We start from the raw sequence: 15,012 nt of genomic DNA on the forward strand, positions 1-15,012 counted from the left end.
AATCTTTGGCAAAGAATATACAATGAGAAAGGGCAGTCCCTTCAATAAATGGTGCCTGGTAAACTGGACAGCACATGGAAAAGAATGAAATTGGACCCCCTACACAAAAATCAACTCAAAATGGATTAAGAACTTGAAGACCTGAAACCCTAAAACTCCTAGAAGACTGGGGGGTAATCCCAATGACATTAATTTTAGTGATGATTTTTTTGGATTTGACACCAAAAGCAAAGCAACAAAAGCAAAAGTAAACAAGTGGGACTATATCAAATCTAAAGCCTGCATAGCAAGAAAACCATCAACAACATGGAAAAGAAACCTATGGAATTGAAGGAAATACTCTGTAAACCACATATCCAATAAGAGGCTAATATTTAAATATATAAGGAACTCCTATAATGCAAGAGCAAAAAAAAAAAAAAAGAGAGAGATAATGCTGGTGAAGATGTGGAGAAACGAGGACACTTGTACACTGTTGGTGGAAACGTAAACTAGTACGTTCCTCAAAAAATTAAAAATAGAATTACCAAGGTCACTGGGCAGCTCAGTTGGTCAAGCACTCCACTCTTGATTTCGACTCAGGTCATGACCTCAGGGTTTATGAGTTTGAGCCCTGTGTTGGGCTCCGTGCTGATAGCACGGAGCCTACTTGGCATTCTCTCTTTCTTCCTTTCTCTGCCCCCACATAAAAAACAAATAAACATTACAAAAAGTCACCTGGATATTTTTTTAGAAAAATAGAACTACCATATGATTTGGCAGTCCCACTTCTGGCTATCTATCCAAAGAATGTAAATCGTGATCTCGATGAGATAACCATATTCCATGTTCATAGCAGCAATATTCACAATTAGCCAAGGTACAGAAACAACCTAAGTGTCTTTCAGATGAATAGATAATGAAAATGTGATTTTATATATATGTGTGTATATACACATACAAATACATAAAGACACACGCACACACAGGAATATGATCTAGCCAAAAAAAATAGTCAAACTCATAGAAACAAATCATAGAAAAGTAGTTGCCAGGGGCAACTATAGTTGACAACACGGTGGTATATAATTAGAACTTGCTAAGAGAGTAGAACTTAAATGTTCTCACCAAAAATAAGTCAATACATGAGGTGATGAATATGGTTAATTAACTCAATGGGGGAAATTCTTTCACGGTGGATATAAATACAAAATTATCATGTGCACTGTAAACATCTTACAATTTTAGTACAGTTTTGTCAGCTGTACCTAAACAAAACAGTAAATTGACATCCATGGAATTGAAGTCATCTAGATCCATAGGGGAAAATTGGATTTAGCGATGACCATGGTCACTGAAAGATAATCTGACTTTCCTGAGGTGACCTACTATCATACTCAGGGACATCCTGGCCTTTAAGCTTTATATTAGACCATCACTTGTTTAGAAACATCTTTATCTGCTTAGAATCGTAAATAATATGCTGAGGATGCCACACTTGCCCCCAAAACAATTATTTTGTGATTATTGCCATATACATGTTTTCTCCTGAGACAAAGGCCAATGAAGAGAAATTCTCAAAGAAAGGGGATCATTGCTGTAATCATTGTCATACAACTGTTTAATGACACCAGGAAATGTGAACTTGACAAAGAGGCTAGAATATTAAAGGAACTCCTTTACCACATAGAACTGGAAAAGTCACAGTTGTGCTTTGCTTTTTTCTAATAAGTTCTAAGTTGCCTTTTAAGTGGGAGAAAAATATGGTTCAAAGATAACTGTGGTGACATCCCATTAGTTTCATTGTTAGATGCTAAGGATTTAAAGGACTCAGATTATAGCAGCTATTTGTTTTCTGTGGTAGACAGGCCAGATTTTGATATATACTGTATTCAGAATTCTCTCAGCACAAGAAGTAACTAACCATGTATGCTCAAACCCACTCATGAATACATTCTCTTGGAGGAGCCCTCCTGAGGTCAAAACAAATATGAAACACTGACCTCAGAAACTTTCCTTCAAAGGAGCCACAATTTGATTTCACTTGTTTGTAGAGCAATTTATGCACCAGGGCATCTTGTAAACAGTAGAGCATCTGTCAGCAATTAGTGGTTTTCAACAGCTCGGTGTGGTCAGGTAAAGAGAAGAGGAGTCCTACAAATACCACTATCATCCAGAATTACTGGGCCTATCCATAATAATGCAAAATATGTTTTCTGATCCCAAAGGAATGAAATTAGAAATAAGTTAACGGGGGGGGGGGGAGTGGGAATATCAACAAATATGACAAAATTAAACAGCAGACAAAGTGAGTCAAAGAAGAAATTACAAGGGGAATCCAAATTCTTAAACATGAATGAAAATGAAGACCTAATGCACCAAAACTTAGGGAATGCAGCTAATGCAGTGCGTAGAGGGAAGTTTATAGCTTTCAATGCCTTTATTAAGAAAGAAGAAAGATCCCAAATCTACCTTTCTACCTTAAGGCACTGGAAAAATAACAAACTACACTTAAAACAAGGAGAGGAAAGGAAATAACCAGTAGGGCAGAAATTAGAGACTAGAGAATCAATAGAGAAAAATCAGTGAATTCAAAGTTGATGCTTTGAAAATAGTAATAAAATTGACATTTAGCTAGATTGACCAACAGGGGAAGAAAGGACTCAAACTGCTAGAATCAATCAGAAATGAGAAAAAGGACATTACTACCAACTGTATAGAAATAAAAAGGGCTTTGTAAAGGAATACTATACCAGGAACAAGTATATGCCAAGAAATTATATACCTATTTTTTAATGCTTTTTTACTTATTTATTTTGAAAGAGAGCGAGCATGAGCAGGAGAGGGGCAGAGAGAGAGAGAGAATCTCAAGCAGGACCCGCACTGTCAGCTCAGAGCCCAATGTGGGGCTGGAACTCACAAACTGTGAGATCATGACCTGAGCAGAAATCAAGAGTCAGATGCTTAACCGACTGAGCTACCCAGGTGCCCCAGATATCTATTTTTCTAATAGATATTGACGAAATGGACAAATTCCTAGAAAGACAAACTATTAAAACTGAATCAAGAAGTAGACAATTGAAATTATAACAAGTGTAGAAAGTGAACAAGTACTTAAAATACCTACCTACAAAGAAAAGCCCAGATCCAGATGGCTTCACCACTGAATTCTACCAATTTAAAGAATACTAGTACTTTACAAAATCTTCTAAAAATAGAAGAGAGTGGGGGCACCTGAGTGGCTCAGTTGGTTGAGCCTCTGACTTCAGCTCAGGTCATGATTTTAAGCCCTGTGTTGAGCTCTGTGCTGACAGCTCAGACCCTGGAGCCTGCTTCAGATTCTGTGTCTCCCTCTCTCCGTGCCCCTCCCCTACTAGCGCGTGTGTGCTCTCGCTCTCTCTCACTCTCTCTCTCTCTCAAAAATAGACATTAAAAAAAAAAAATACAAGAGAGTGAATACTTCCCAACTCATTTTATGAAGCCACTATTAGCCTTATACCAAACCAGAAAATTACAAGAAAACTGTAGACGAATTTTTTATGAGTACGAATGCAAAAATCCTAGACAAAATACAGCAAACTAAATCCAGCAACTTATAAAAATAATCTGATACCCTGATCAAGTAGGGTTTAACTCAGGAAATGCAAAGGTGATTCAACAGCTGAAAATCAACTATTAAAGACATGGTATCCAATAGACTAAAAAAGCAAATAGCACAAATCATCTCAATAGAAGCATATGACAAAAGCCAGCACCCTTGCATGATAAAAACACTCACCAAATTAGGAATAAAAGAGAATACCTCGACCTGAGAGTGTCTACTAAAACCCACAGTTAACATCAGCTTACTGGTGTAAGAGGGGATGTTTTCCTGATAAGAAAGAAGACAAGGATGACCGCTCTCACCACTTTTTTCAACATTGAACTACAGGTCTAGTCAAGGAAGTCAGGCAGAAAAAAAAATAAGATTGAAAAGGAAGTAAAGTGTCCCTGTCTGCCGATGACATGATTTTATATATACAAAATCCTAAGGAATTCACTAAAAAAAAACTATTGGAACTAATGACTTCAGTAAAGATTGGAGGATACATATCAATATGCAAAAATCAGTTTTATTTTTATAAACCTGCGGTGAACAACCTGAAAATTAAATTAATAAAATAATTTCATTCATAAATAGCATCACAAAGAATAAAATACTTAGGTATTAATTTAACAAAAGAAGTACAAACTCTGAAAATGACAAAACACTGTTGAAAGAAACTGAGGTTCAAAAGAAGTGGAAAAATATCCCCTGTCCATGGATCAGAAGTCTTAATTGTCAAGATAGCAATATTACCATAAATATAAGAGCTAAAACTATAATTAAAAACTATAAAATTATAAAACTATAATTGAACCTCATCAGAATTAAAAACTCCATGCTTCACAGGACACCATTAAGAAAGTACAAAGATAACCCACAGAATGGGAGAAAATATTTGCAAATCATTTATCTGATAAAGGGCTTTTATCCAAAATATATAAAGAGCTCTTTACAACTAAATAATAAGCGAAATAACCCAAATTTTTAAAAAAGTGGAGAAAGGATCTGAATAGACATTTCTCCAAAGAAGTTATAAAAACGGCCAATGAAAAAATGCTCAGTATCATTAGTCATTAGGGAAATGCAAATCAAAAGCACAAGATACTACTTCACACCCACTAAGATGGCTAGAATCAAAAAGTTGGATAATAACAAATGTTTGCCAAGATGTAGAAAAATCAGAAGCGTCATACACTGCTGATGTAAATATAAAATGGTACAGCCATATTGGAAAACAGTATGGCAGCTCCTCAAAAAGTTAAACATAGAATTACCATATGTCTCCACAGTTCCACTCCTAGGTATATACCCAAGATAAATGAAAACAGTTTGCCCAAGCAAAAACATATCCACAAATGTTTACAGCAGCATTATTCATAATAGCCAGAAAGACTAAAACAACACAAATGTTTATCAAATGATGAATGGATAAACAAAATGTGGTATATTCATACAGTGGAATATTATTCAGCAAAAAGGAATGAAGTACTCATATATACTACAACGTGGATGAACCTGGAAAACATTACCCTAAGGGAAAGAAGCCAGCCACAAAAAAATCTATACATGATATGATTCCATCCATATGAAAGCCCAGAACAGGAACAGCTATGGAGACAGAAAGTAGATTTATGGTTGTTTATTGCTTGCTGAGTGACGGGGTAGGAGGGGGAGAACAGAGGACGATACCTACAGGGTACTGCACTTCTTTCCGATGTGATAAAAATGTTCTGACGTTGGCCATGATGATGGTTATACATACCAATATACTAAAACCACTGAATTGTCACTTCAAGTGGGTGAATTGTATGGTATGTGAATGACATTTCAGTTAAGCTATTTAAAAAAAAAAAAAAAAAGATCTTTGTGTACTATTCTGTAATAATCTCCAAAATGTTTTGTTAAATAAGAAAACAAGTCCAAGAAAAAAGAGAATTATCTCACATCTTAGATGTGGCGGTAGTTACTTGAACCTCTCTGAGTGTGTTTAAGGTGCCTCAGTAGTTCAGTCAAGCGTCTGACTCTTGATTTCAGCTCAGGTCATGATCTCGCAGGTTTGTGAGATCTAGCCCCACAATGGGCTCTGCGCTGAGGATGTGAAGCCTGCTTGGGACTCTCTCTCCCTCTCTCTCTGCCCCTCCCCTGCTCGAACTCATTCTCTCTCTCTCTCTCTCTCTCTCTCTCTCTCTCTCTCAAGTTTAATAAATAAATAAAATTCATAGAACTATGTGACAAAAGAGAAAAAGATAATTAAATCTTTAAAAAACACAATAGAAATTGAGAGAGAAGAAGGATTAATTGTCACCAGAGTTGGTCACCCTGGTAGTGAACACCAGGAAGTCTTCAAGAAGAAAGTTACACCTGAGAGTACCTTGAAGGATGGTTTGGCTCTAGAGAGAGATATTTAAGGGGAGGGTTGATGAAGAAAGGAAAATCGTTTCAGGCAATGTTAAGGATGGCAAAAAGTACAGGGTAGGGAAATTTCTGTCTGGGGGAGCATTAATTATTCAGTTCTGCTCAAAGGAAAGCTACCACAGGAAAGAGAACAGACCACAAATTGTGGATCTCTTTGCATGTCAGGTTAAGAATTAAACATTACATAATCAGTGATGCGCCATGAAAGGAATCTGATCAGAACTCTGCTTTAGGGGTATTAATCTATAAAAATTATTGGTAAGTAGGTGTCCAGTTAGAAGGCTGTTACATTCATCCAGCCACGGGAGAATGAAGAACTAAGAGAGGAGGTGTGATTTGTGAGCAGGGAACAGACGGGGTTGACATTGTGGAGCGTGTAGCAGCTGGCGGGGGCGGGAGGCAAAGGTCCACAACTGGACTCGGGTCGTGAGCCTGGGTGACTGGGATGACAGTTCTATCAAGAAAAGGAAGCAAAAGCAGACAAGTCGGTTAGTTTGGTTTGAGGAACTAGGAGATCGCTAAATAAGAGATTCAGTGGCAGTTAAAGAGGGCAGTCACGTAGCAGAGCGGAAGGGGAGCATCGCCCATGTCCTCATCTATACAACAAGAGATTTGGATTCCAAAGGCAGCATGTTACAGGGACTGAGAGACAAGATTTCAGAACCCAACTTGTCTGTGTTCAGCTACCCATTAGCCTTTTAATCTTGCGTATGTTCTCTATGCCCTGTGAGCCTCGGATTCTGTACAATGGGGGTAATATTACATACCTACCTACTGTGGCTGCTGTGAGGAATATTTGTACAGACACATATCTTAGAACAACGCTTGGTACAAAGAAAGCTTATTGCTATGTAGACGAAGGCCCTTTCGATCTGATGACCCATTGTTGCTATGTGGTCAATTCTGTTATACTGCCACTCCCAGGAAGAGGTCAGGGCTAGACATACAGGTTAATCATTCCTTTTCAAAAGTGTTACTGAACCAGTGGCATGAGATACCAACGGAGAAAATGGAAAGAACATATGAATGGCAAGGATGGAATGTTGAGGAGCATTATATGGGGGGCGGGGTGGGATGGGCAGTGAAGGAACATTCAGAGAAAGAGAAGGCCAAAAGGAGTAGAAAAGACAGCTTAAGGGAAGATCACTTTCTGGAGTGGAGGCCACTTGAGCTCAGCGTGAAGAATCATGGGACACAGCTGACGGACAGGGAGAAGGTGAAGATGAAAGCAAAGGAAATTAGGGGCGCCGTGGTGGCTCAGTCAGTAACCGTCCAACTTCAGCCCAGGTCATGGTCTCCCAGTTCGTGAGTTCGAGCCCCGCGTCGGGCTCTGTGCTGACAGCTCGGAGCCTGGAGCCTGCTTCCGATTCTGTGTGTGTCTCTCTCTGCCCTTCCCTTCGCACACACTCTGTCTCTCCCTCTCTCTCAAAAGTAAATAAACGTTAAAAAAAGAAAAAGAAAAAAAGAAAGAATGCAAAGGAAATTAATAGATGGAGCATAATTATGGGAAAATTCAAGAGGAAGGAAGATAATTTCTTTGATTTGGGATAAAAGATAGGAAGGATAGAAAGTGATGTAATCAGAATTTTGAGTTGAGAAAGTTGGAAGGCAAGGAGGATCATGTTGGATCATGTTCCTTTTTTCTCACATTGAATAAGAAACAAGGTCATCTGGAAAGAGAGGAAGGTAGGGAATAAAATTGAAGAGTGTTTCTAAGTGGCTTTAAATATTTTCTCTAATTCTGCCCTTTGTATGAATGAAAAACAAATGACCCATGTCAATTATAATAGGTAGTATTTACTGAGACTTGAATATCTGCTCGGTATCCTGCTAAGAGCTTATTTCAAATTTAAAACCTAATAGGCAAATGGTATTACTAGCATTATCCACATACTACAGAGGGTAATTCTTGACACAGAAAAAGGATTGGAAATTGCTTAAGATCACCCAGCTAAGAAGAGGTGGGACCAAGATGAGTCTACCTGAGTTCTTAGCAATCAGGCTTTCTGAGGTTTTATTTTCAAATCTCATTAAAGCAGCGAAACATTGATTCAAGAATATGCATGCATTAATGGGATAGAATACAAAGTGTAGAAAAATAGTTCACGTATACAGTGGCACTAATTTTAATAAAGTTAACATTTCTTTTTAATTTTTTTAATGTTCATTTATTATTTTGAGAGACAGAGCGTGAGCAGGGGAGGGGCAGAGAGAGAGGGAGACACAGAATCCGAAGCAGGTTCCAGGCTCTGAGCTGTCAGCACAGAGCCCAACACGGGGCTCGAACTCAAACCGCTGGATCATGACCTGAGCCAACGTCAGATGCTTAATCAACTGAACCACCCAGGCGCCCCTAAAGTTAACATTTCGAATAAGTGGGGAAAGGATGGCTTGATTGAAAATTCATTGGGCAATCAACCATTTTTAATTTTTTTAATTAATTTTGATCCTGTATTTTAAGAAATCAGAACAATGTTGTCAGTGGCAGAGTAGAGATTAACTTAAGGGCAGAAGAGAACTTTCTGGGATAACAGGAATGTTCTATAATTTGATTAGAATTAGAATGGTTATATAGGTCCTTTTTGGGGGGGTCAAAACCCATTGAATTGTACATTTAAAATCTGTATATTGAATTGTATGTAAATTTTATATCAATTTAAAAAGAAATCCATATGTGGATCTCCAAGACATTGCTAAATGAAAAGCAAGGTATAGAACGAGACAAATGATGTGATACCATTTATACAGAGAACAAAGAAGTAACAGCGACCGAACGAAACTCTTTCTGTGGCCCCTCACTCATGTACGTACGTCTCGTGGGCCTTGTGTTAAGAAGTATTTTCTTCTTCCTACTCTTCTCGCGTTAGCCTACTATGCTCTTGTGGTTTCTTGAATGCAAAGAAAAGACAGACTTTTATGTTAAAACATTAGTTGAATTTCTCCACCGTTTATGATACTCAAACAAAAGTTTCCTTGTTGCTTAACTAAATGAGTGGATGGATGAACGAGGGTCCTTCTAGGCCGAAGATTCAGTAAACCCGGTTCGTTCACATGGACCTTGCGTGAAATAGGTCACTTGACCTACAAGAGATATGTGGAAAGTAAGATTTCGTTGCCTTTATATTTTGGAACAGGTGACAACCAAAGCCAAGCAACTGAAGGATTCAGTTACCTGCTCCCCAGGTGAGTCAGTGCCCCCTTCACCCCACTGAGCTGAAGTGACTTCTCCCACACAAATCCCTTTTTGTAAGGGTGGGTGCTAAGATGGACCTGAAAAGTTTAAAAACCCTAAAAACCTAGTTCTTTGCTAGTACTGGGGGAGGGGCACGCAGGGGGGAACCCTCTGGATGCCACACAAACGTGCGGTACACGGCTCCCCCACGCGGTCCACCTGCCAGCCCCACGCACACGGAGCCGTCTTTCAGAATAGACCGGCAGCTTTCCCAAGAACCCACATTTCTCAAAATATGTTTCCTCCAAGACTAACTGGAATTTTGCTAGAGTCTCCATACTGTTTGCCTGGAACCAGGAAGAGAATACTTCCTAAAACCTTCTAACTTAATTTAAATACAAGTCCCAAAGACAGCAATGCAGGTGAGCAAACCCGGAGATCTCAAAAAGCCGTCCCCAGCAGGGATTCAATGTGGGGCTCTGCCGGCTTCAGGAAAGAAGGCATTTCCAGATTCCTGTTCTGCGAACACAATTCTTTGTTGGCACAGAGGCTAAAATGGGCAGTGAGAGGCCATGTGAAAAGGCCTTCCTGCAAGACACTCTGTGTATTCTGGAAAAGGCAGTGTGGTGTAGACTGTGGCACAGATAGGGATCTTACTAGAGCATTGGGGGGGGCGGGGGGTTAAAAAGTGACCAGAACAGGAGACGTATGGTTGAACATTCAGGGGCATCCCTGAGATGGCGCCTGAGAGCCAGTCCGTTTGCTCTTTACTGGCCAACGTGGTGGCACAGTGGCACTGGAAGCAGCTTGGAGCAGACAGCATGTCCCACAGCGTTGGTGGCTCACCTACAATGGTGTGAGCACAGCGCGAGTTTAGACAGATCCATTTTAGCTCCGCTAATGGAATGAGTCGTCCCAGTTCTGGATCGTAAAGAACATCCTTCCTTATCTAAAAAGTGTCAAAGAGCCACTTTGCATTCTTTGGCCACAACCTGATTCTGTACGTGGCCCTCAGTCCCTCAGAGCGTCGGAAAGGACAAAGGACAAAGAATCAGACAGAACTGGGTTCAAATCCCACCTCTGCTGCTCTCTGAGACTGATTTTTGCCATCTGTAGAATTAGGATAATGACACCTATCTTTCTAGAACAGCGTGAAAATTAAGCAGAATCGTAGGTGCACAGCGCCTACCACACTGCTGTATTGGTGACAGCCGCTGTTACTCTTGTCACCTGCACTGACCTTGCCATTCCATCTGTGTGATAAAGTGTGTCCTTCCTCACAGGAATGGTCAGACTCTCCGAACTCAAGTCAACAGCCCAGAATCTCCGGCCCACCAGGGCCGCCACGGCCTTGCCAGATGACATCATCACCCAGCGAGAAGATGCACGGCAGGCCGGGGAGGAAGACAAGGAGGACGAGCAGGAGGAGGAAGATGACTACGAGCAGGAGGCAGTGCTTCCGGAAAGCCGGCCACGGAGGCGGAGGCCGGCCAGGCCGCCTGAGGCGGCAACAAGGGTGGAGCCCGAGGAGAAGTTCAGAGGAAAGAGGCAGAAGGACTTCGATATTTCCGAACAAAACGAATCCAGTGATGAGGAGAGCCAGAAGAAAGAGAGAACTCGTGCTGCCGAGGAGCCATGGACTCAGAGTCAACAGAAGCTTCTGGAATTAGCATTACAGCAGTACCCAAAGGGATCTTCGGACCGCTGGGACAAAATAGCCAAATGTGTCCCGTCTAAGAGTAAGGTGGGTGAGGCGGGGGAAGAACGAGACCTGCGCGGCCAGCTCCACCTAATCCCCCACCTCACGCACACCCCTCTAGCGACAGCTGTCTGCGTGACCGTCCGGTGCACTTCTAAGAGCGTGGTCAGTCTGTGCACCGGATTGATTAGTGTGCATGAATGAGGTCAAGATTCTAAGGAGACCATACAGACCGGTTGGTTTTCCTCAGAAAATCCCATGCATAGAGGATAAATTTCACCCACAACAAGCCCGCCAACCTTCTGGAGCATTCGCCCCAGTCTGGCAGTTTGAGGAGCACGGGGGTGGCTGGGCCGCACCCTCATCACTGGGGCAGCGGGAGCAGCCCTGGCGGCCGGCAGGCCCTCCCTCGGGCGGAGGCTCCCTTGAACCAGAGTCGGGGGAGGTCTCCCTCCAGCTCTGCGAGGAGCCGTATTTACCCCAGGGCGAGCGCGTGGCGGCCCGTGTCATGCTGCTCATCGGGTCCACAGTGCACATCACTCTGGACTCAGCAGCTGCACCAGACTGGCGAGGCCCTGGCGGCGGGGGTGGGGGCCCGGGCAGGGATGACATTTAGGATTCAACCCACCCTGTAGCCTTGACTGTTTGTACTTTAAGTCTTTTCCCCATTTTCGGCTCTCGGTATCTGCTTACAAACCCCCACAGGTAGTTCCCAGCTAGGCGGGCAGACGGGGTGCCCCACAGAGAGCCAGCGCTCACCCCAGCCTTTGCCTTCCGTCTGCCAGTTCATGCTGCGGGGCTCACGGTGTGAGCTTTCCCACCCGGGCCTTTCTCGAAACACACACCATCTCCTGAGTTTCTTCCCTCCTCGCTATACTCTCAGTCTGAGGCACCAAGGAACGCGGAGAAATCAGAAGAACGAGTCTCTTCTGCCTCCTGTGCCTGTCACTCAGTAGCCTCTGGGCACATTGATGTTCATTTACATTCTTATTTTTTTTTAATTGAAATTCTATGTTGGAAAATCTAGCTTGTGGCCATAAATGTCCCCGTGTGTACAGGTCTAGTTATCTATCACCTACTTTAAAATGATGAAGTTGAGAATTCCCGGGGAGAAAAATAAACCATTAGCAGTTGATCTATTTGAGAAACACAGATTCTCCCAGCCTCTCCAACTGGTTTGCCAGAAGTAATTATTTTCCCTGAATTTCCCTAGCATCTGTCAGGACACAGGCATCTACATGTGTGATGAATTGACATTGGCTTAAAATGAAGGAGCTGGAACCGTGGATTCCTAAGGATAGAACATTCAGAAACTCACTGCCTCGGGGTTTGGAAACCCTCCCGTTGGAAACAGACACGAGCAGCCCTTTTATTGTCCCACAAGTGCTCCCCTTAAGCCTTGACATTGGAACCAGTTCCCGGAGAGGTGGCCTGCTGACTCGTCTGCTAGGGAGCGAGTCCCTATACGTGGCCTGCAAGCCGCTGGCGATGCTGGGCCTGAAGGAGGAGACTTTGCCTGAGGCCTGCGGCTCAGCGCTCTGGGTCGCCGTGGTCCCCGGTGAAGTCCCCGCATCATGCCCGGGGGCCTCACCAGTGGGCAGCACAGCTATTAAGAAAAGGCTGGTATTTTAAAGACTGACCCCATGCGCGTGATCGTTGGGGATCCAGAGAGGCACTTCTAGAAGCATCCCTCATACCACTCCTGAGCTAGAACCCTAGGAAGAGCATGAGCACCCACTCTGTGTCCCCGGCTGATAGAAGCATCTGCCAGGGAGCAGCGATCATGTTGCCCTAGACCTTAAGTTAGTGAAGGCTTCCAACGGCACGGAGGGGAGTATCTCTTGGCCAGAAACGGGAACGGACTCTAGAAAGTACCCCTTGATGGACAGGAGAGCGTGAGGCCCCCTGGCACCGCCCGCCTCTGCTCTAGGCCCGACTCCTCGCCCCCAGTGGCCACAGCTACGGGCAGGATCTGGGCAGCGCACTCCCCGCCATGGTCCTGGGGGCTGGGCCGACGCGGCCACCACAGGAGGGTCCCCACGGCCCCTTAAGGAGAGGCAGACCCAGATGGAATAACAGGGGGGCCGGCCGGCCTCAAGTTGTCCGCTTGCTCTGACGGGACGCGCGATGACAGTGAAATGTGAAAGCTGCTCGTTATCGTTAGCGAGTTGAGAGGCATCATCGTGATGCCCGTGGTGTGCCTCACGCGCAGCAGCACGGGCCCCTCACGCCAGCGGCCCACGCTGCACCTCACAGGACTGCCGCTGGCCCGGGGGCACCCGGCAGCACGTGGGCCCCGGCCGGCGGGGGCCCTGGCGGGTGTGCGTGGGCCCCGGCGTGCGGGCCGCGGGACTCGTCCAGCCGGTTGCAGGCCGGCCGTGGGCAGAGCAGACGCTCACGAGGCCGCCTCCCCGCACAGGCCGCGGCTGAAGCCCACGACGCTCACGCTGATCCGTGGAAATAACCGTTTCACCTCTCTTTTTCTCTTCCTGCAGGAAGACTGTATCGCTAGATACAAGTTGCTGGTTGAACTGGTCCAAAAGAAAAAACAAGCTAAAAGCTGAATATTCTGGAAGATGATGTTCACCTTCATTTTCCAAAACGATTATTTTAAAAGTCTTATGCAGAAATTTGCATTTTGTACCTCAACCTTTCTATATGTCATGTGCCTTAGTAAAAAAAAAAAAAAAAAAAAAAAATTAAAAAAGTTTTTAAAATGTTGTGCTATATTGTTTAAACAAAGACTATGTTACAAGAGAAAAAGTATTCGGGTATTTTACAGATAATTTTCCCTCTCATCATCGCAAAGTTATTTCCCTGTGAACAAACTGAAAAGTGCTAACAATTGGCAAGTACAGGATTTTGAAGGAACAAATGAGCAAACGTGTAAGAATTAAAACTTCATGTGCTTTGGGGCACCTGGGTGGCTCAAGTCACAATCCCAGGGTTGTGGGATCGAGCCCCACATCGGGCTCTGCGCTGAGTGTGCAGCCTGCTTACAGCTCACACTCTCTCCCTCCACCCCCACCCCGAAAAAACCTAATGTGCTTCTGTGAGTCAAAAGCACATGGGTTAACGAGCTCATTGGTAGCGGGAGGCAGGTGCTTGGAGAGAAAAGGGGGCTCACTTCTGAGCTAGCCGGCTGGCTGAGAAGAGTGTGAGGTTATCTCAGATGCATCTAGAAGAAAACTCCGTGTCGATGAACAAGGATACAAGGTGACAAAGGCAGCCTACTCCAGTTCGGGCTGCTTGGGAGGAACGCGTTCCCCACTGCAAGACCTTCCAGGGGACACGTGGGACACACGGGAGAGGTGGTGGGGACCCGTGAGGTTGGTCCTGGCTTTCGACAGCCGAAGTCACTGTTCTGTGCCGGTTTCTCCTGCCCTGTCACCATCCGCCGAACGCTGCCTTCCAAAGCTCCCGTCATGGGGTCAGGGCTTGCACACGGTTTGCTAAGTGCGAACCGTCTAAACTCGGAAAGCATTACGATCACGAGGACACATGTAAGGGAGGGACTTGAGAAAACATCTACGAAGAGATCACTTCTCTCTAAGGACTGAAATAAGATTCACTTCCTGCAGCAAAGTCTGGTGGCAGTGGCCCCACTGGTCCCATAACCGTTCACCCCCCGCGCAGGTCGCACCACCAGGGAAACTGAAATGCAAAAAAGGGGCAGGTTACCAACTAACTGGCTCCGTGGTCATTTGGTTTTCACAAACTAAGCCCCGTCCAGCCCCGTCCCAGTCAGGAGGGAGGGCAGGCCGGCCAGCAGGTCACTGCTCTGTCCTGGGCCGGGGGACGGGCAGGCGTGGAGAGGGGTGGGGGGGCTGGTGCTGTCACCGTGTCATCCCGGCCGTGCTGGCCACCCTTCCCGACAGTGAACGGGAGCTCCGCAGGCCACCGGGATGGCCCCGCCACCAACGGCTGCTCCCCCGGGGCTCGTTCCCGAAGCCGTGGGGCCGTCGCTGCATTTGTCGCGGGCCACAGCTCACCTCCCCGTTCACCCGGGGGTCTGCGCGAGTAAAACGTGCACGGAGGGAAACAAAGGAGAGAACGAGTCCGTCCTGGCTTCATTCCCGGCCCGGGACCCACTCATCTCTGAGTCCGGCTTCAGGCCTGGCTTTCATGCAGCCTGGTGGTCCAGCTTAGCCGGTCTGTGGG

General features: G+C 44.7%; 1 protein-coding gene across 1 annotated transcript in view; it reads left to right on the forward strand.

The window, feature by feature from the left end:
• Positions 1-13,550, forward strand: part of DNAJC1 (DnaJ heat shock protein family (Hsp40) member C1) — a 225,763-nt gene extending 212,213 nt beyond the window's left edge. The window contains exons 10-12 of the mRNA XM_040451250.1: positions 9,115-9,163; positions 10,436-10,896; positions 13,347-13,550. Of these exons, the coding sequence (XP_040307184.1) occupies positions 9,115-9,163; positions 10,436-10,896; positions 13,347-13,415 (579 nt within the window). The 3' untranslated portion in view covers positions 13,416-13,550. The remainder of the gene's footprint in view (positions 1-9,114; positions 9,164-10,435; positions 10,897-13,346) is intronic.
• Positions 13,551-15,012: the final 1,462 nt, after the last annotated feature.

Source organism: Herpailurus yagouaroundi, unplaced genomic scaffold, assembly GCF_014898765.1.
Source record: "Herpailurus yagouaroundi ecotype Mexico unplaced genomic scaffold, PumYag 203, whole genome shotgun sequence".
In the NCBI taxonomy this organism is placed as follows: Eukaryota; Metazoa; Chordata; class Mammalia; order Carnivora; family Felidae; genus Herpailurus; species Herpailurus yagouaroundi.